The sequence below is a fragment of the Coturnix japonica genome, chromosome 23 (assembly GCF_001577835.2).
Source record: "Coturnix japonica isolate 7356 chromosome 23, Coturnix japonica 2.1, whole genome shotgun sequence".
NCBI classification, from domain to species: Eukaryota; Metazoa; Chordata; class Aves; order Galliformes; family Phasianidae; genus Coturnix; species Coturnix japonica.
Window position 1 is genome coordinate 268,897 of NC_029538.1, and position 21,177 is coordinate 290,073.

At 44.3% G+C, this 21,177-nt stretch overlaps 1 protein-coding gene across 1 annotated transcript; it reads right to left on the bottom strand.

Moving 5' to 3' along the window:
• Window positions 1–272: 272 nt before the first annotated feature.
• On the bottom strand, window positions 273–17,011 carry MATN1 (matrilin 1). The gene is made up of 8 exons (XM_015883198.1): window positions 16,882–17,011; window positions 14,032–14,378; window positions 9,330–9,552; window positions 7,019–7,144; window positions 6,522–6,935; window positions 5,177–5,329; window positions 4,572–4,652; window positions 273–1,663 (listed from the first exon to the last, which is right to left on the bottom strand). Exons 1-8 carry the CDS (start codon window positions 16,967–16,969, stop codon window positions 1,614–1,616), a joined length of 1,482 nt encoding a protein of 493 aa, XP_015738684.1. The 5' UTR covers window positions 16,970–17,011; the 3' UTR covers window positions 273–1,613.
• Window positions 17,012–21,177: the final 4,166 nt, after the last annotated feature.

Below are 21,177 nucleotides of genomic sequence, written 5' to 3' on the forward strand. Positions count from 1 at the left end.
TCTATAACCAACCCCTATTTTCAAACAAAAGAGAAAGCAGAGGAGTTGCTAACTGTAGTCCTTGGTATAATGCTTGGATTTTATTCCTTCAAGTTGTTCAAGAAGATTTTTGTTTAGAGAGAAAGGTCTCAATATTTCTATGGGCCTATTTGTTCTCCAGCATTTAAGTATGATTTGAAGTGGAGCCTTTCCTATCTGCTGCCAAGATTATGGAGAGGCGTTGGTGTCAGGAATGAAATCAAAGCTTACGCAAATGAATACATTTGAAATCATTTTAAAAGTTTTTAGCAAACTTTTAATATTTACCCAGAAAACATCTGCAATGGCATCATTTCTGAACAGGCTGGGTCATCCTGAAAAGCTTTTCACATCGTCTCAAGTATAAATATTTTGATTAAAAAACAAAACAAAACAAAAACCAAACAAACAAATACCCCCCCCAAAAAAACCCCACAAAACAAAAAAAACAACCCAAACCAAAAATGCAAACAAACTCCGTCCAAACTCAACCCCTTGTGCTCACATTCAGCTTCACAGCACTGTGTCATGTAATCATGGCCTCCTCACTCTGCTCCCAGCCACACTACAGCTCTACCAGACAGGCAGCGGGATGCTTCTGGCCCACATTGTGCTTTAATCTTTATTTTTTTTTCTTGCCAGCACTGGGACTCCAAGAAAGGATGTCTGACAGGTGTTGAGATGGGCTGACTAGCTGTCGAGGTGCTCAGAGGTGGGCTGAGGAAGGGGCTGGTGGTCACTGCAGTGATGCAGGCACCGCTTCCGTTGGTAGCAACTTCAGCAGCAGTTCCCTGGGTTCTCTGTAGGAGCTCAAGTTGTGGGTGTGGAGGGCAGAGAGCTGAGGAGCACATCTGGGCTGGTGCTAGCAGTACTGCCTTGTGCTGCAGAGCCACAACTGCAGGATGATTGTGTATCATCTCAGAACATCACCAGAATGGGTCTAGCTCAGACAGGAGCTACTTCACTCAAACATCATGAGAACAGCTGCTAGCTAAGAAGGCTGAGTTATTTTGTCTTTCTGTATTTTACAGTAGCTATGGATAAATCCAATGAGCAGCAGCATCCTAACTTACCTTATCTGCGATGCAGGTCATTAATATATTTCACCTACTAACTGACAAATGGTTCGTGTTTACAATAATAAGCCCATCAGCTGCTCTGGTTGACTTTTTACACAGCATCTGAATTGATTTTAAGTCACTTTGACTTTTAAATTAAATTACCTCATGCGTACAAACAAAAGATGCAGAAGAACTCAGCAAGGATTCACAGTAATCAAGTACTTTTTAACACACACATATATATTAAGCTTTAAATCAAAAACAAATCTTCCCCATTTTTTTCTTATATATGCACTCTATAGGATGCAGTGAACATTAGCATGGTGTAGCTCTCAGCCACGCGGTGCTCTGCCTGTTATACAATGTCTGCTCTACTCCTCTACTTTTTCCCTTTTAAACAAATACAGGTAGACTAGACTCTTTAAAAGAAATACAAGCTGGCCATAGTGCTGTGGCTGAGCTGCCCTGCATACAAAGGAAGGAGTTCTAGTTTTGTTACATCAGGAAAGACGGAAATAGTACTGTTCTGGTGTCCTAGATGATCTTATTCTCCAAGGCTTCAATCCTTTTTGCCACAGCTTCCAGTGAGCGAGAGTTAAGGGGAAAAATGACAGTGCATATCAGTGATTCATTGCTCAGATCTCCCCTGCACAGACAGCAAATGGAACTGCCTTGCTGGGAGCAGGTAGCAGAGGAGTGCTGCCGTCATCTACAGCATTTCCACAGCTGTTCAGATTGATGAACTTTTACTGAAGGTAGAAAATGTTTATGCATGCACACACACTCATGTGCACCTATACATATTTATACTGTAAATATAAGAATGGTTGGTTTGTGTTTTGACCAGTTGAGAGAATTCCTGACCTTGAGCAGTATGGGTTGCATGAAGAGCAGAGCACATTGCTTTTCTTAGAGTTACACTGTCTTGCAATTTTCTGCTCTTTTCACTAATTGCTTTTCATGATGTGCCTTCGTGTGGCAACCCACTGGGTGAGAACTACTGATTTACTCTGACCTTTTGCTTAATGTAAGTCATGGATTTCACTCAATTTGATTTAAAGAGGAGAAAACATACTGTGTGATTGAAAGAGAAGGCCACAGAAATGTGTGTATAAATTAAAACATTGTTTCTAAAATGATATTCTCTCCTAATTTTCAGCAATGAAGTCTCTCCCTAGCCATTTTGTGAGTTGCTCCAATGTTTCACTAATTCCTCTCTTCAGGAGACATTTGAATCTTATTCACATTTCTTTTTCTTGTTTCTCTTCCAAGAATTCCCAGTCTTTGCGCAATATCACACAATCATTTAGGTTGGAAAAAATCTCTAAGATCATCTACTCCAACTGTTGACCTACCACCAATACTGCCTGCTAAACCACATCCCTAAGTACTACACCTACCCTTTCCTCCAACACCTTCACCACTTCCCTGGACAGCATGTACCGATACCTCACCACTCTTTTTGAGAAGAAATTCTTCCTATACTCCAAGTCCTATTGCTGTTACCTGGGAGAAGAGGTTGATCCTTCCCTCGCCACAGCCTCCCTTCAGTTAGTTGTAGAGAGCAATGAGCTCTCCCCTGAGCCTTTTTTTCAGACAGAACCATCCCAGCTCCCTCAGCCACTCCCCATAGCACTGTGCTCCAGACCCCCCTCACAGCTCCATTCCCTTCTCTGGACACACTCCAGGGCCTCAGTGTAGCGAGGGGCCCAGCACTGAGCACAGCGCTGAGGTACAGTGCTCTGCTGTACAGAGGGATGGACACCTCCTGCTCCTGCTGGCTGCATTTGCTGCCGACAACCAGGATGCCACTGAGCTCCTCAGCCCCCTGGACATCTGCTGGCTCGTGTTCAGCAGTGTTAACAGCATCCCCAGGTCCTGCTACTCCACACAGCTCTTGGCCACTATGCCCCATCCCTGCAGCACTGTGTGGGGCTGTTGTGACCAAAGTGCAGGACCAACACTTGGTCTTGCTGAACCTCATCCCACTGGCCTCACCCTAGCAACTGGCCTGTCCAGGTACCTCTGTCAGGCAGATCAATACTTCTCCCCCAGGTTGGTGTCATCTGCAAAATGACTGAGAGCGCACTCAATTGCCTCATCCAAACCATCAATAAAGATATCAAACAGGGCCAGCCCCAAACAGACCCGTGTGGAACACCACCTGTGACCAGCTGCCAGTTGGATGTAACTCCATTCATCACCACTCTCCAGGCATGGAACCCAGCAAAGAAAGTACCTGTTCAAGCCAAGGGCTGTCAGCTTCTCCAGCTTCTGTCTGGACCTGATCCCTTGTTTGTCCCTCACATGCCATGTGATCACACTCAATATGATCTGCTCCATAACCTTCCCTGGCACTGAGATCATGCGGACAGGCCTGTAGTTCCCCATAGGGAGAATCTTCTCCTTATGACCCTTCTTACAGATTGGCATCACATTAGCAAGTCTCCAGTCATCTGAGACCTCTCCAGTTGACCAGGAATGCTGATAGATGGTGGAAAGTGGATTAGCAATCAGCTCTGCCTTCCCTCATACCTCAGGTGGATGCAACAGAATATGACAGAATCCAGAAGGAATCCAGAAGGTGGTCCTAGCCCAGCGAACTCCCTATAGACATATCCTTTATGGTTTAGTGAGCAATGATTGGACTTGATCATCTTAGAGGTCTTTTCCAACCTTATTGATTCTATGATTCTGCAACAGAAAACAGTCCCACAGACACACGGGATCAAACTCACCTCACTGGAGATATCTGCAGTGAGCAGTTATGTGAGACAGTGAGCAGTTTCTCAGCACTGGAATTTGACCAATGGAGAAAAACTGGACCTAAGCAGTGCAATTCCCCTGACTTTACCAAGACCACAAGCTATATGGCCAGAAGTGTTGTGCTGTAGAAGACCTTACTTTTCAGTAGTTCTGTCGGGAGTTTATGCAGTCAGATCAGGTATTTGCATTGTAGATATTTACCACTGTATGAAAGTATTGCATCTACAGAGCTTTAATGACTTATCAGTTGCATGCAGGTACCAGTGTTTTTGGTTTTTTTTTCTGCTCACTGGTCAGTGATAACCACTGCTGCTCTCAGCCCTCACATTTTGGCTGCATCACAGGACCTGCAGCACGCAGAGGTGGCAGCAATATCAGATACAGGAACCTTGCTTCCACACTTCTGGCATTGGGGCATTGGCATCATTTAAACATCTGCCTAAAAACTCACCTCGGACCTGATATCTGCATCTCATTAATGCCTCCGATGATTTAGCATATTCTACTTTGGCTCTATTGCTTTCAGTATATTTCTTATTTTGTGTCAGGGCAGTATCTTGAGCTCTAGTGTATGAATTCTTCACATTCAGAACCCAACTGTCTAGTTTCCCAACTTCCCGACCATTATCTAACCTTTTTTCCCCATGGACAGACTTTCTCAGGTGGTCCCTCCAGAAAGCCCAACTCAGCCCACTGGGTGCTGAACAAAGAGCATCCAAAGGATATATTTCCGTTGCAACATATTGATGAGTTCTTCTACTTTAGTCTGGAACTTCACAATAGATTTACATTCACATGGATCTTCCTCTGTGGATCAGAGCATCAAGAAGATGTGTTAAGTGAATTAGAATCACTGAGATGTGAAGTAAAGCAAGTCATATTCTTTGTCATAAACATGAAGGAAATAAAAATACCATTCTTCCTAATTACTGACTGATCACTTCTGCCTTTAACCTCAAATGATTAGAGACTCTTACACTTCACTGCATCCAGGACAGGCTCAAGTCTTTCTTGGGTTTCCAGTTCCCACTGAGATCTATTACTAATGCTTAAAGCATGCCCCAAAAATTTGAATCTGATCAAATGCAGTGCTCAAAACAATCATTGTTTGTCAGTTCATCTCCCGATAACATCACCATGGTGGGTCATACTCTGCTGCTCATCAACTTATGCAAAATAAAAATTTGGAGGCACTGTTTGCAATCTGAGAGTCAAGAATTGTTTGAGCTTTGCTTCAGGGCTCTGTTTCTTGAACAGACAAAGCAATGTGCATTCATCAGTCCTGTAAACTCTGCGAGTAAACCTCCCCCTGTCCCCAGTCCCCCACTCACCAACACAGATTTTCATTTGCAGCTTCTTCCCAATGTTGCTGATGGTTCTGAAGTCAGCTGTGTAGAAGTAGTGCTCAGCTACTGGTTCAGAAGCAATTTCCCTCAGCTCATCCTCCACTGCATTACCAACTCCCACAGCAAACATCCTAAAGCCTGTAAGCAATAAGAACCTGTCAGTTGGCACCAATCTCCCATCAGCTCGACATCCCTGTCTGCCTTGTGCACCTCCATGCAACACTATAGTTGTTAAGTTGAAAACTCCCTTACTCTCTACTATTGTTGACTTATTTCAGGTCATAAGGGGTTCCAAAATATTTTGCAGGCAAAGTTTTACTAGACTTACCAAGGTAATGACCACTGTCACCACAAGAACAATGATTTGGAGATACAAGAAACAACATTACAAACAAACATTATAACACCTTGACAGGATAATGCATCCAACTAATAAGAAAGCAGTGATACAGCAAAAAGGAAACAGTGGAATTTTTCAAAACAGCCTGCAGCCCCCATTCATCATCCTCTGTCGTAGCAAAGTCCCCTCTGCAACAGCGACCTGTATGTTCAGTAAAACTACTTGGGTTGCTTTCCAATACTTCAACTCATACTGTCTATCAAAACTAATCCATTCCATGAGTTAAGAACACAGGCCCAGTTACTATGCTTTACTACCAGAGGTTGACTGCTACTTTTGTCTTAAACCCTGTTTCTCTTGAACCCAACTGCAATTTGCCTCTTTACTTGAATGACAATACTAGTCAAGACTTCAGTAATGCTTTCCCTCCCTCCCCTTTCTGCCCTGTCTTTCTTCCTCTGGATCTTTTCAGCTTTTTTTCCTCAGCGTTCAGCTCAAGGAACATGTTTGGAATCTAGTTATAAGTATTTTGTTATTTATCTCTGTGAAATCACTTACCAACTGATGTTGGGGATATCTGTGTAGGGAGAAGAGAGGAGGAGAAAATAAGGCTCGAAGTCTTGTTTTTATGTGTACAGTTTGAAAGGACCTTTTGTCTTCTAAGGGCTGAACATTCACACAACCTGTCAACCTGTTTAGTAAGCATCAGCATTTCATGACCTTGTACTTGACCTGCTATTATGTGCCAGCCCTTAGTCCCATCTAGTTGTTGAAACTGAATCTAAAAGGAATTGAAGGATTTAGCAATTCATGAACTTATTCGCATGGGCTGCATCCATTTAACACAGTGATGGCAGAAGACTGGGAACTTGTTCAGCAGGAGGTCAGCAAAGGGGCAGATCTCAATATATTTACACTTTGTACAGCTGAGAGTAGATGCAATGCCTGGTCCAAGGGAGAAATGAGCCTCCAAAAATTCATTAGACCTACCTAAATCTTTGGCTTTCTTAGCAGCATCGGTGATGTAATCTTGTGACCGTCCATCTGTGAAGACTATGCCCACCTTGGGAACCCCAGGCCTAGCTCCATTAGCAATGGAAAAGGAATTGTCCACGAGATACTTCAGAGCCTGGCCTGTCATGGTGCCTTTCTCCATGTAGGCCATTTTCTTGACTGCTGCTTTGATGTCCTTCTTGTTCTTGAACTGTCCCAGAGGAAACTCCTGCCTGACAGAGCTGGAGTACTGAACCAGACCAACCTGGGCCTGCTTCTCTGACACCTCCAGGGATTCCACAATTTGGTTGATGAATTTCTTCACCAGCTCAAAGTTCTCAGGCCGAACGCTCTTGGAGCCATCGATCAGGAAAACGAGGTCCAGGGCAGATCCTGACCCACCACTGCAAGCTGAAGTAAAATAAGATAAGGAAAAGACAGTAACTAAGCAAAATAAGAGAAGGGGAAGAAGGTAACTAGGAATCGTTACGTACCACTACAGGTCTTCCCATCGTTGTTCAGTGTGAAGCCCTCTTTACAAGCACACTTGTACGATCCCGGGGTGCTGATACAGATCTGCTCACAGTCGTGGTCGCCAGTGGCACACAGGTCTGACACCACTGCAAGAAAAAGTGCAGACTGAAACCAAAGACCATGCCAAGTCTTTTCAACCAGATGATACACCGCGCATGAAGAAAGCATCATATTTGTTCTATACACTTAGTGATAACTAAACCTACCCTGCAGCAATACAAAGCAGCAGGAAGTCATTACTCTTAGATAGTAATCGAGGTAGAAGAAGCAAAGAGAAGTAGTGGCAAGTCTCTGGACTGCAATACACAACTAGGGCTAAATGCAGTCTCCTCACTGGGGGCAAAAGCCTATCAAGCATATCACAATGTACTTCCCTCTCCAAATATATGGGATGAGATTTGGTTTCCAAACTACCATCTGGTCTGGCCAATACCTATTTTTTTTTTCCAGCTATATGGTGCAATTATGATTCCTGAGTGCCATGTACAGCTGCTGTTCCTGGGTGGGATTCATGCCCAAACACACTTGGACTTCAGATCTATCCTTGCACGTGCAACTCTCAGAATCATTCTCTACAAATATTTCTGCAACCATGAAGTTGATTCTAACACTGCTTTCAAGCTGATTTCTTTGGAGGTTGTGGAGATTTGATGAGCGTAACTAGTAGCTGGATCAGTACTGGTCTCCCTTTTCATCTGACCATTGAGCACTATGGGAAGCAGTTGGACAGTGCTGCACAGTTCTTCCTGCGGTTGGTGGCCACAGACTGCTTTGCAATAGCAGGTGTATATTTGGGTATATCTCCAAGGACAGCTCTGTGCAGCTGCTTGCATAGCACAGTAACAACCCACTTGGCAGTTAATGCAGTGCTGTTCTCCGTTAGCTGTAATAATCCCTAGCACAGTGCTTCTCTCAGATGCATCTCTGAGGGTTTTTACCATGGGGAGAGCTTTGTCATCTGCATGTTACACATCTGAAAAGTTAGGCACAGAAAGGACTCTTTTTTCCCCTCTGTCTTTTTGAATGACACCAATGCCAGAGCTTCAAAACACCCTGTCAGGCCTCCCTGTCCCTGGCTGACTCCTGGCTCCAGGGCAGCCAACACAAACTCCCACGAATATTCATGCCCTGCCTTCTACCTTCTTGAATTTTGTCTCTGCTCCTCTTAGTATGTAGTGTTTGTTCCTTTCTTTCATGAGCTTCTGCTGCAGTGACACCTGATTATAATATATGACTCACTTTGTATTCAAATCTTTCCTCCTTCCTACAGGAGAATGAAGTTTTCCTTGACAGAAAACCGCTCCCCCCCATTATTTTCAAGCTGAAAGTTGATCATGAAACTTTACATCTCTTGAAGAAATTGGTCTCAGAGAGTTTTACATGTCCATCTGCATGCATTGGTTTGCAGTGCCTTGCTGCAGGCACTGTGGTGCATCACACCTTTAAGAAGTGTTGCCACACTGTGCTGTGGCAGGATGGGTGTGCGAAGCCCCCAGGCCCCTTCCCAACACACGGTGGTTATTTATAGACCACTTCCTACACATTTGAAATCAATAAAGCTTTCTCATTGCATTCAATGGTTCGTGTAGGAGTGTGTTCAAGAAACTTGTAGATCTGGTACTTAGGAATGTGGTTTAGTGAGCAATATTGGTGGTGGGTGGACAGTTGCACTAGATGATCTTAGAGGCCTTTTCCAACCTTAATGATTCCATAAGTGATTGCAGAATATTCAGGCTCATTTTACATATTATGCAGAAATTATCACATACTGCACCAACCAGGAGAGTTTCTCACCCCACAGGACTTCTAAAAATAAAGGCACAGTCAGGGAGAGGTGGCAGGGTAGTGAAACCAGCCCTTGTTTAAATAGGAACTCAGAAGATGATACCGGTAGGGGAAGCTGCAAGCCAGATCATCAGTACTGCCCTGCTACTTAAACACAAGGGCAGTGATTTCAGCTACTTAACGATCATGTTTTCAAGGTTCTTTAGAAGTACACGGATCATGTTTACAAGCTCTTCATACAAACAAAGCCTTCTTTAAAGAAACTTCTTTAACCAAAAATTCCCTAAAGAAAACCTCAAAGTCCTGAAAGATGACTTTGAAGAGCATCCATACTCCATGTTTTGTTCTTTGGTGCACCCAAATCCTTGTCAGAAAGAAGCAGATGGATGAAGGATGATCACGCGTGAAAATTCCATGTGAAAAGCCTGCTTGTGGCTACCTGTACTTCTTGGCTGGGAACCCAGGGGGTGTGTGACAAGGACTTACCACAGAACGTCTCTCGGAACTTGGCTGTCAGCTTCTCAATCACACCGTAGCTCTCCACGTAGTCTACGTGGTCATCCAGCGGCTCACTTGCGATTTGCCGCAGCGTATGCATGTCTACCCGGCCAACTCCAATTGCAAAGATCTCAATGCCAGCCTGCCTGGCCCTCGCCGACACATCCTGCACTCCATCCTGGGGACGTCCGTCAGTCACAACAATAGCCACCTGCACAAGACCAGGAGCATACCTGGATGAGCACCCGCACTGCTATCACTTGTGGGTTACTTCTTTACTAAAGGAGGTTTCGCATTTTTAAAGTTAAAGAAGAAAGGAAATGCCACCTCTTCCCCCTCTTCCTGTTCTTTCTGAGATCACAGAAGCTGTTCTCTCAGTGTGTGGCTTGTGTCTTTCTGAGCTGCAAAGGTTAAATTGCCATGTTTTAATTACGGGACATCTGGTGCATTTCAGCCCTAAGGAGAAGGTTACATTCTCTGTAAGCAAACTAACACCCAAACTTCATCTCTCTTCGTGAAACCTCAGACAACACAAAGGACAGCTCCGGGACTTCTACAGCACCTTTGTCCATCTAAAAATCGCGAGAGATGTTATGGAGACATTAGGAGATTAAGGTTGTCCAGAGAGGTGGCGATGCCCATCCCTGCAGAAACCCAAGGTCAGGTTGGAGGGGCTCTGAGCACTGATGAAGCTGTGGGTGTCTCTGCTCATTGCTGGGAGTTGAGCCTTTAAGTCCCTTCCAACTCAAATATTCCAATGACTATGAGTCTGAGGCTTCTCCCCTTTTTCAAGATGGAGAAAATGAAGCACAGAGAGGTAAAGTAGTCTGCCTGAGGTCATGACTTGTCAGTGCTAGCCACGATCTCTGATTCCGCATTCCACCGCAAGTATCAGTGTGAGATCCTGCAGACTGACTGACATCACTGTTAAAATACCAATGGGTACAGGTGGGAAGTGGATTCTGCCCTGGGTGGTGGAACGCTAACCTGCTGGAAAGCCTGCAGGAGCCCTGCTGCTGCTGCTAGGCTTTCTGTTTTCCTCTTTATTCTTTTGCTAAGCGACACTGTCACAAAATCTTCATGCTCTTCCCTTAGCAATCAGCTGCTCCTGCCACTTTTCCTTGCAATCGTTTCATTGTGACACCACTGTCAATACAATCAGCAGGAGCAGCTAGCTGCAAGCAGAGAACAAAAATCCACACTGCAAGCAAATAGCAGGATGTAGAAAACATCTGCAGTTGCAACTGGGGAGACCTACCAGCTGCTTGGTTAGGTCAGTGAGACAGCTGTTTTGCACCCGCAGCAGGGAGAAAAGTCATCTTGTAAGGTCAGAAGTGTGGTTCTGCCTCATGTCTCCAAGGGTCCCAGTTGGACTAGATGATCTTAGTGATTTTTTCCAAACCTTATTTATCCTGTGATTCTGTGAAGCATCTCCTTCCCCCTCTGCCCACCCCCCACCAGTGGGGGGGCTGAATGCTGCACCCCAGGCATTCCCAGTACTCAGGTAACCTGCTGCCCCATTCAGAGCTTTCCTTCTGTATGAGAGATAGGTGAAACTGGAAAAATGTAGAGCTTTCAGTCAGGTGAAGCAGCAGCCAGCCGTGCAATCATGTCTTCTGCCAGGAGGGAGAGCCCTCGACTAGCAGCAACACGGGGATGGGCTGCCAATTAGAGCTTATCAGGAGCCAGAAGCCTGTCAGGAAACAAGATGTTCTATCAAGTGGCTTCTGCGAGGAGCACTACCCATGAGCAGGTTTCTGCCAGTACTGCTTTTTTTTCTTGAAGCAATTGTCATAGGACAGAGATGTTCTGTGTCCTCCTGGTATTTCTCTGTCTAAAGAAAGTGATTCTCCTAGTTTGATCAGTTCCCTAGGTTCTTCATATCGGAGTGGCTGAGCTCCAGGTATAGCCCAGGAGACATTTGGCAACAGCATCCACATCTGGATCTGATCAGAAAGGTTTTCATAATAAAATGCAGTGTGCTCAGAAGTGCTTTCTGAGCCGTTGTTGGAAATGGGAGAGAACAACATTTGGAGACACAAAGGATCTGGATCAAGCACTGGGAATTTATCAGCGAGCCCATGGCTAAAATGGATGTAACGGCCTCGTTTGCTAAAGCACATGAGTATTCACAGGCATCCCTGGGAGGTCATAATTCATGGTGCCATGCTCAGGCAATCCAGCAGCTAATGAGGCAGCAGCATCTCCTGATGCAGTGTATTACATGAATGTTGTAACAGCACTGACAGGGGACTGGGAAGAAAGCTGAATAGCCCCCGATTTGCTCAGCAATTTGACAATCTATTTGTTGTTCTCCCTGAAGAAAGATAAAAGTAAGTGGGAACCCCTGTAGTTTTGATAGAGGTATAAAGAGATGTTATTTGGAGCCCCTGCAGAAACAAATAGTTTCTTTGTTTGTTTGTTTTGGTTTTGTTTGTTTGTGTTTTTTGTTTGTTTGTTTGTTTGTTCCCCCCCCCCCCCCGTCCTATGGTGACATTTGCTGCATAGATCACAGCAAGACTGAGTGAATGATCTGGTTATGTTTTGACCAGTCCCACATGGTTGGAAATCCTAGCACTGATTTCCATGAGGTCATGCTGGATTTCTGCTGTGTAAAGGGGCAAGAGATGTATAAAGCTGAAATTACTGTGGCCTATTCATCAGCCAAGGCAAATGAACAAAGGCCTGAGGAGGGAGAGTTTACTGGGCTTACTTTGTCTTATACTGAGATACCTTGGACTGGAGGTACTGACCAAGAATTAGTGCAGTGAGAAGGGAAATGAGCTTTTTCGCAAGAGTGTACTGGAAGAATAGAGGAGTGAATTGCCTTTTTGCCTCTCAGTATTCAACAACATTGGTCTGGCATTCAAACTGTTGGGATTGTTTTGTGTGGAAGGCAAAACGTCTATTTTGTTCATATATATATATTTCATTTCAAGCACGGTAAGAATTTCTGAGGAGTAGAAACTGATAATATCATTCAGACACTTCTTGTTTCAGTTAAGTTGCCTATTCATTGGCTAAGCAGTACCCAACAAGACAAACATTTCCTATAACTTTTTTCTTCTGGATGGAAAGTCACTGAGTATGGACACGGATGACCCTTCTTGGGGGTCACCTGCAGCTCCTGTTCTGCCCATGCATTCCCAGCACTGGGTGCTGTGGCCCAGCCTTCCCGCTGGCTGCCTGGAATGGTTTCACTGGTAGAAATGTCTCTTGCTGTTGTATTTTCAGCTGGTGGCTCCTATGCTTGAGGAATGATGTGATGGTGAAGGCTGATCAGAGGAGTTTCTCTGGAGGAGATTCCCAACAGAACTTCATGAAAGCTTCTTGGAGCATGATTTTTTTGACTCTTGGTAACTCTTGGCTTTATTCCTATTGTGTCAACCCTTACTTAGGTTAAAATATAGACAATTGGGTTAAAATATGGAGAATCCCATCATAAATTACAATATGAGGTTGGATTCCTTCACATTTGTATGTTTCTTGTAGCTCAGCAGGGTGGAAGAGCACAAAAGACAATCAACTGGATCATCTTTTTAGGTGATGGACTCATTTTTCAATGGTTTCTTGTGAATTCCAGTCCAGTCCAGCCTTCAGGTTACTGATTTTTGGAATTGGAGGATTTTTAGCAGTATTTTTTGTTTATTTGTTTGTTTTTGTTATAATATTTTTGGCTTGCCATCCCCAAGCATCTTTTCCATGTACCGTTTTGCCTTCTTTAGAGCTTTACTGTCAGTGAGGAAAACTGAAAGTGTCTGATGTTCCAAAAATGTTGTAGTCAGGAGAAAAATCCCAGGCTCCCTCGCTCCATCAGCTGGGCTCTTGTCCAGCTGCTGGAAAGCCCTCATTGCTTGCTAAAGCCTTTGCTTATTTTTCTGGTCTGGTCTCATAGCAGACAGCCAGCGGAGCTGGCATGGGACAAAAACGCCTGAGTAGCTCAGGATGTTTAGCTAAAAATCATATTGCCAATAATAAACATTTTCCACATGCTCAGATTAGAGTTTTCCTGATGACCGTCACTGGGCTGAGGTCTGGCTGCCTTTAGGGCCAAATCCAGAGGGAAAGATGAAGTATCTGGGGAATACTTAAAAGGCTGAGTTTCCTGGATGGGGAATCTGGGTCAGGAGTGGTGATGCCTGTTGCAGCCAAGTGTGGAATTAATCTGATTTTATACCACAGTCTTAAATGTTAAATAGCCATTAAAGTATGTGTATGTGAAGAAAATACCCAGAATGGAAGACACAGGCGTTAGTCAGCCTATGAAAAACTAATAGAGCACTGAAAGACACAGAAACAGCACTTTGCTTTGTACATAGAACTGAAAGGGCCTGTTTCAAAGGAAACTTTCAGAAGATTGTCTCACATTTCACTAAGCTGGACTTGGAAGCATTCTTGTTACCATTTGTTGGGTAAGATGGCTGTAAGTATGCTCATGCCTAGCAAACCTGGCTGAATGAATGTCTCAATGAGCATGAGCCACTACTGTCCTACACAGAGAGAACCATTTCTTCTCCTTTTCTGATTTTCCTAACCATTCCACAGGGTATCACATGAAATAGGGCTTCCAAGAAAGGGATAATATGGTTGATGTAGCGATAGGCAGCCCCGCCCATGGCAGGGGGTTGGAACTAGATGATCTCTGAGGTCCCATCCAACCCAAGCCATTCCATGATTCTATGATTCTTACCTTATTGATATTGGGAGATCTCAGCCTGGCCCCCTCTGTGTCACTGAAGGCCCGGCTGATGGCAAACTGAATGGCCAAACCAGTCATGGTCCCTGTGGAGAGTGGCTCTATCCTCCGGACTGCCTGCAGGAGCCCGGCCTTGGTTTGGTGAGTCTTGAGAGAGAACTCATTCTTGACTGCACTGGCGTAATTGATGACCCCGACCCGTGTGGAGTTGGGGCCCACGTCCAGACCCTCGATCACCCGTGACAGGAAGACTTTGACTTTCTCAAACTCTTGCGGGCGCACGCTCCGAGAGCTGTCAATGATGAACACCAGGTCGGTGGGTTTGGTTCTGCACAGGGTGCCTGGGAAGGATTAGGAGGGAGAAGAAAAAGAAGAGAAAAATATGCAAGGAGTGATAAAATCATTCCTCTTACAGCCGGCAGCTGAGGCTAGATGACCTGTGAGCTGCAGTCCTTTCTCTCCCTGTCTCAGAGAGGCCCAGGGAGACCAGTTTAACCTAATACTTCCAAATGTTCTTTTTCCTTTCATAAAAATTTCTGTAAGAAAAACACATTTGGCCGTTGACAATATGTACTCCTACAGCAGCTCTGCTCTTGTGGGAGCCAGGTTACCCACTTGTCACACTGGGCTATTGCTAATGGCTATAGGAAACTTAATGGAAGGAGGAATTAAGCTGAACTAAAGCTTGTTATATACACTCCCATATCAAAGAAGGTCTCAAAAGAGCTCACTGTGGTGTATAAGCAAGCTACATGGGTATTAATTAATGAGCTTGTGTCTTCGTCATGCATGACCAGAAGCAGGAATGAAACTCAGCAGTTCAGATTCAGTCACGAATCATGACTCCCAGACTAACTAACCAACATAACACAATCCAGTCTTCTGTTTTTCAGCTAGTGGCACTAATAATGAAATAGAGCAAAGACCAGCACAGCTTTATGTCTGTGAGCTGGTGAGGGAGAACACAATAGAGAGATGTAGAACCATGCAATTGATAGTTAATCTCTACAAGCCAATAGCAAGGCATGAATATCCACTCTAAAAGATAAATGACATAAATAGGAAACATTAGCAATGCAAACAGCTGACTAATATTTTTTCTTTCCAATTTCTCATTTTCACACTGTTTTCCATCCTAATGTTCAGCTGTAACAAAACATAAAAAGGACTGACATTTTTTATGAATTTCAGAATGAATTGACCCATTTTCCCCACTAGATCTATAGCATTCTGGTCTTTATTTTTTTCTATCATTTAACCTGCCTCTGTAGGGTCATCAAGTGCTCTTTTAAGATCTGATTTCTGCAGAGAGGGATGATATAGGTTATATCATAAAAGAGATTTCTGTGGACAGATTTTTAAATGTGAGCTTTTGGGCCAACAAATCTGTTCTAAATTATGACATAAGTATTAGAGCCAGTCCTCAGTGTGAAATCTAATGTGGCTCTCAGTCTTTTAGACACATGAAAATAAACACCCTGTGATATATCCATAAAGAATATAATCAGGTTAGTTTCCTGGGAGACATGAATGCTGAATCTGCTTCTGCCTCCCAGAAATGGCTGAAAGATGCGATGTGCAGAAGAGAAGAGGGCAGTGGTTACTCCATCAAGTGCCCTAGTTTCCACTAAAACACAATATTACCTTTTCCCATAGGGGTGGCTTTCACTTTGTCACTGTAATTCACTGCAGAGGAAGGAAAAACTCACTTGGAAGTCCACACTGCACATCCCTCCAGCAGGGGTTGATTGTGCCCATTTTACAGGAGATGCAAAGAAAAAATGCAAGGTTTTGCAATCAACCCCTCTACAAATAAAGCGCAGATTTCCCTTTGCCACTGTGGCTAACACGTCACATCTGCTTTGAGTGAAAAAAAGCTAATTTTTTTTTCTCTTAGGAACAGTTGGATCAGATAGGAGTTTTGCAGCATCTTTTCTTTTGGCGTAGAAACTCTGTGATAACATTTTATATCTCTCTTTCTTATTTATTTTTCTAAGAAAGTGAAGCATACTTAAGGGAAATAGAACATATTAGATGGAAGTGCTGGGATTTAGCATGCATCAGGCTCTGCAGGACAGACAGGACCCAGAGCTGACAGCTCTGGGTGACATCCTGACTCAGCATCATTCATTTCAAAGTGGAATGAAACCTGAACTGAAATCCTCTGGTTTTAAAAACATCCACACCTGAAGCTGTTCAGGAGCAGCTGAACTTCATGCATCAATTTAGCAGAAAATCTCTCTCAGGGTATCCTTGCCACATTAATTAAAAGAACAGGAAACCTACCTAGTAATTCAGAATGAAACGCTGTTTATTTTAGAAATGGTGATTGCTCACAGTAGGGCTGGGTTGAATGAGTGCTCTGTTCGGTCTCCTGGCTTCACAGAATCATTGAATCATTTAGGTTGAAAAGATCACTAAGATCATCAAGTCCAACCATCAGTCCATGCCAACTGCAGCAGTGCTTAGTGGCTCTGCAGTGAATATTTGTTCATCAGAAGAGATGGTCAGTGCATCAGGGAAGTGCCCTTCATGCACAGCAGCTAATGCCACAGTCAGTGGCACATCTATTCTACTTACTGTGGGCCCAGAGCTGCTGCCGTGGGGCCGAGGCCAACCTGGTGCTGCCTTTGCTGTGCTCTGCTCAACCTCCCACCTTTGCTTCAAAGCAGTGAAACAGGCAGCAGGAGTCCATCTCTATGTCTTTCTGCCTGGTGGAAAATAGTGGAGGAAGCTCTCTGCTTTTTGGTTGAGTGTTGCTTCCTCCTCCAGCACCCTGCAGTCCCCAACAGGTTGGTGACCAGAATTTGGGGACAGAGCCCATAGCATTCAACTCCCACTTACCTCTGGGTTGAGGAGGTGCCCCCCAGACTCCACAGCTCTGGAGGAGAAGCAGCAAAGAGAGTGGCAAGGTGGAGAAAATCCCGTCCATGGCTGCTGAGGAGCTGCCGGAGGTTGGATGCGGAATGGCACACGGGAGCCTTGGCCCTGAGGTATTATCCTGCCCTTCCACGGGGAGGCATGGGGCCAGCCCCCGACACGTGTGAGGGGCCGGGGGGGGGACGACAACGAGGGGTGAGTGAGAAGGGCTGGGAGAAAATATTGCACGAAGGTGGGGAGGAGGTGGATGTCCAGCCCTGCCAGCCCCTCCACAATGGCTCCATTGCTCCGAGAAGGGGATGGGAAGCTATAAAGGGACCCACAGCCATGCGGTATGTGGAGAATCTGGGATGGGAACAGTGGGAGCAGTGAGGGCAGCCCTGGGGAGCTGGGGTTAGCCTGTCGACCTCCAGCTCCCATCTGCATATCTTTGCTTCCTTTGCTTAATTTGTGGGCTGGAGCTCTGTCACAGGAGGAAGGGAGAGGAAGAGGAGAGCGGGCACAGGGGCAGTGCGTGGGATACAGAGCCAATTCCTTCCTGTGGGAAACAGTCACTGCTCTATGAAGCTGTGAGCAGAGGCAGAGAGAGAAAGAACGCAACAGTCTGAGTTAGATAAATAGACAAGCAGTGTGGGATAGATGGACAGATTATAAGTTTGATTTATTTTTAACAGAGGGGCGATCAGGTCCATACAGTTCCAGCCACAAGAAGCCAATAATCCTAATCCACAGATAAGACCGATGATGCTGCAAGAGAGCAGAAATCCAATGTCTCGTTTCTGGAAGAACAGCAGGGAGATTTTCTACTAGAGTAAGATGAATTTAATGATGGGTCCATCGCAAAGCAGTGCATCTATTTTCTTTTTGTTAACTGCTGTGTTCCACTGACTAAAGCCCTGGATGTTGACGGATTGGTCTTTGCCCACCTTTCAGCTGCACGCTCGGAGCACTCATGCATTGCATTTGCATTGCGTTGGTGCAGCGCTGTGGCAAACCACCTGTGATCCAAAGGGCTGTTCTTCCCTCATTCAAATCCGTATTACTCCAGAAGTGCTTTGACAGACTGAGGGCTCCCAGAGAGAAGGGCTATTTGATTATGCAGAACGGGACCTGCCATTAGTGGTGCTGCCAGACTGTTCTTTGCTCATTCAACATTAAAAACATTGATTAAAATATGTAAAGATGTAGAATATGAGCAGGGATTAGTATAGAGAATGCAAGCAGATCTTAGTGTAGACATGTGCATGCACAAAGACACTTATATAAAGACTTTATAAAAGCTGGAGTCTGTGAGTAGATGCATGAATATGTATGTGCAAATGAAAATGCATGCTTGAAAATATGGTTGCATGTATGTGCTTACATATCCATTTGTATGTGTGCACATATATGCAGACCTAAATCTCCTCCTTGCATGATGTGCTCATAGAGGCATGGATTTCTGTGAGTTCAAACGTATAAATTCGGAGTGCGCTTATAGGATATCATTTGCCCAGAGATATGTAGAACAGATACAGACACTGACAATTAGTAGGGAATTAAGTGAAATGCAAGCATAAAATCCTGCAGATTTAGCCTCCAGCCCTGTCTGTGATGGGGTTTCTCCTATTGCTCTGCCATGCATACAAGGACCCATTGGTGCAGACAGTGCTTGCCATGAATAGGATCATTCAGAGCCCTCTGTAAATGAAGTCTCTATGGCTGTTCTTGCTGAAGAAAATATAAAGTTTCTCTGTGTCATTTTGCTGCTAATTAGTAAAGAAGGATAAATACATTTCAGGTGAATATTTTCACTAGCAGAGGTTGGGGCACACCGGCAGCATTAAAGCTTTGAAAATAAGGCGAGAGGCAAAGGTGTGCTGGATACTGTAGGTCTGCATTTATGCCTCTGTAAGAGCAGTGTTTATTTTTAAAATATGAAACATAATTTTTCCCTAGGCATCCAAAAACGAAAACACTGGGCTCAATATTTCAAGAGGAAAATATGCATTTAAAGCTCTTCCCGAGACCACTTGAAACGTAAACAGACAAGCCATTGATGGGCTCTTGTGCTCTCTGGTGCCCATCAGCAGATGGTTTGGATACAGTGAGCCTGGCTGCAGTGCATGGATGTCAGAACATGGAGGGGACAATCCTCAAATACACCACTGCCTTTGTTCTTTGAGTCACCACATCGGCTATAGGGTGATGGGGCTGGAAAGTGTATAGCCCAGTTTAAGAGTAAGAAATACATGAAGCAAACAAACGCACGGGATGTGGTCATCTGGGAAAACTGATGGCTTCTTATTTGCCATATAACAAGCATGTCTGTTAGTGTGGGTTGTGTAAATGCTGATTCTTTCTCTCACAATATATACAAAATATTTCACAGGGGAATAGATTGCATGGAAAAAGACATGAAAAATGACATTTTAGTTCTGATAATGTAGAAATGCCTTGATTTGATGTGGCATTTGACTTTTCCAATTTCTTTTGCTCACGTATTCTCTTTAAAAAAGCTTTTTAGTTTTATATCTATTTCTCCAATAAACACATTTATTATGTTAGTATAAATGTCACTCTATAATGAGCTGAAGTGACCAAATAAAAATGAATCAGTCCCTGAGTAATATCCATGTCAGTGATCCAGAAGAAGGCGATGGATTCCTGTGCAAAAAAGGAAATCAGACCATGATGCCAGGACACTTCCAAATTTCTGCTAGAGCTCAGTGAGATGGCATTTAAAATATTGGATTTTCCATAGAAAGAAAGCACAGTGTTTGTGGCCCTGGACCATAAATAGTTCCTAGAGAGAGTTTGGCGATGCGGTTGAGTTGCGCCAGTTGGCCATGGAGGCACCGAACAAGGAAAGGGCTTGGGGAGGGACGAGCAGCCAAATCCTGAGTAGTTTACTGTTGAGTTGTATTTCATTCTAAACAAACCTTGTAGCTGTAGTAAACACAGCTTTCTTGCCCTCGAGCAACCAGGAAACTCCTATGTTTAGTAAAATACTCAGTTTTGTCTTATATTTATTTATTTATTTTCTCTTTTTCAGGCTTCCTTTGATGTTCCCATGTGTTTCCAGGCCTTCACTTTTCAAATATTCAGAGAAATAGTGACCAAAGCTGCCATTTAGTCAAAGCTCCAATTCTCATGTTTCATCCCCATGATGTTTCTTTATCAGTTACAGGGAGCGGAGGAGCTCTTCCTGGCCGGCTTCATTGTCACAAAGGATATTTACTGCACCACTATTGTACTGAAGAAGTGATATTTGCAGTGAAGGAATTGGTGCAAAGTACAAAACAGATTATGGAAATGGTGAAAGACTGCAGAGAGACGAATGGCTTTAAATACTACCTTTTTGACAACCCGAGATCAAAAGAAGTATTGTTTATCCTTTAAGCTGCAAATGGCTGGCAAATATCCTTCTGCTCTGATGCCGTAAATAGTAAATGCTGTTTATGACTAGTCAATGTTTATGTATTTTATGGGTCACATTTATTTCAGAGGGATAATTTTTTATTTGCTGTGTTAACTTTGCCCACATCCCCCTGGGGCCAAGTTGCCTCCTGGGCGCTATTCCTGGCTCTGATGTTGGCCACCTGGAAGGGTTGGGCAGCTCATGCCCTGCCTCCGTGCCTTGAACTCTGCACCAGTGGTGCTGGCTTGTCCCAGGGGCTTATAGCTGTTCTGCTAAATTGCTTGGATGTAGCAGCAATGTAAGACTTGTAAAAGTTGAAGTTCACTGTGAATGCAGCTCTTTCTCTTCAACAAATGTGTTAACACCAACTGGACCATGGCAAACCTTACCAAAGGACTGTGGCACAAAGGCACAGTGGTAAAGACTGTGGAATGGTCTAAGAAGAGCTATCATCATACTCAATAGCAGCTGTCTTACAAAACACTGGCAGACAGGGATGAGGGAGATCCTTGGCTGCAGTCCATGAGGTGTCTGGCCTGATGGATGGGCACCTAGATGGAAAGCCAAAGGCAATGCAAATCTTTGGACTGATGCACGACCACACTTGTCATCTTCTGTCACTCTGGGCCAACCACTGGGAACAGCAGTTGCAGTGACTTCGTTCAACTTATGCAAGTAATTACTTTAATGAACTGTCTACAGGAAAGCTAAAGAAAAACATGTCTTGTAATGATGTTTGATTAATGCAATTATCATGGCAGCTATCCCAGGCTCTAAGTCTGATCCTGAATGGTTTGTAGGTGCCACTCAAAGCAGTAGGAATGAAGGCAGCAGGGCAGCCAGGCAGGGCAGTGTGGTCC

Coding starts and splice junctions, on each gene's coding strand:
- MATN1 (XM_015883198.1), bottom strand. CDS start 16,969: ATGGACGGGATTTTCTCCACCTTGCCACTCTCTTTGCTGCTTCTCCTC. Junction 5,330..6,521: donor TAAGAAAGCCAAAGATTTAG/GTAGGTCTAATG, acceptor TATTGCTTACAG/GCTTTAGGATGTTTGCTGTG. Junction 1,664..4,571: donor CAATATGTTGCAACGGAAAT/ATATCCTTTGGA, acceptor ACTCTCGCTCAC/TGGAAGCTGTGGCAAAAAGG.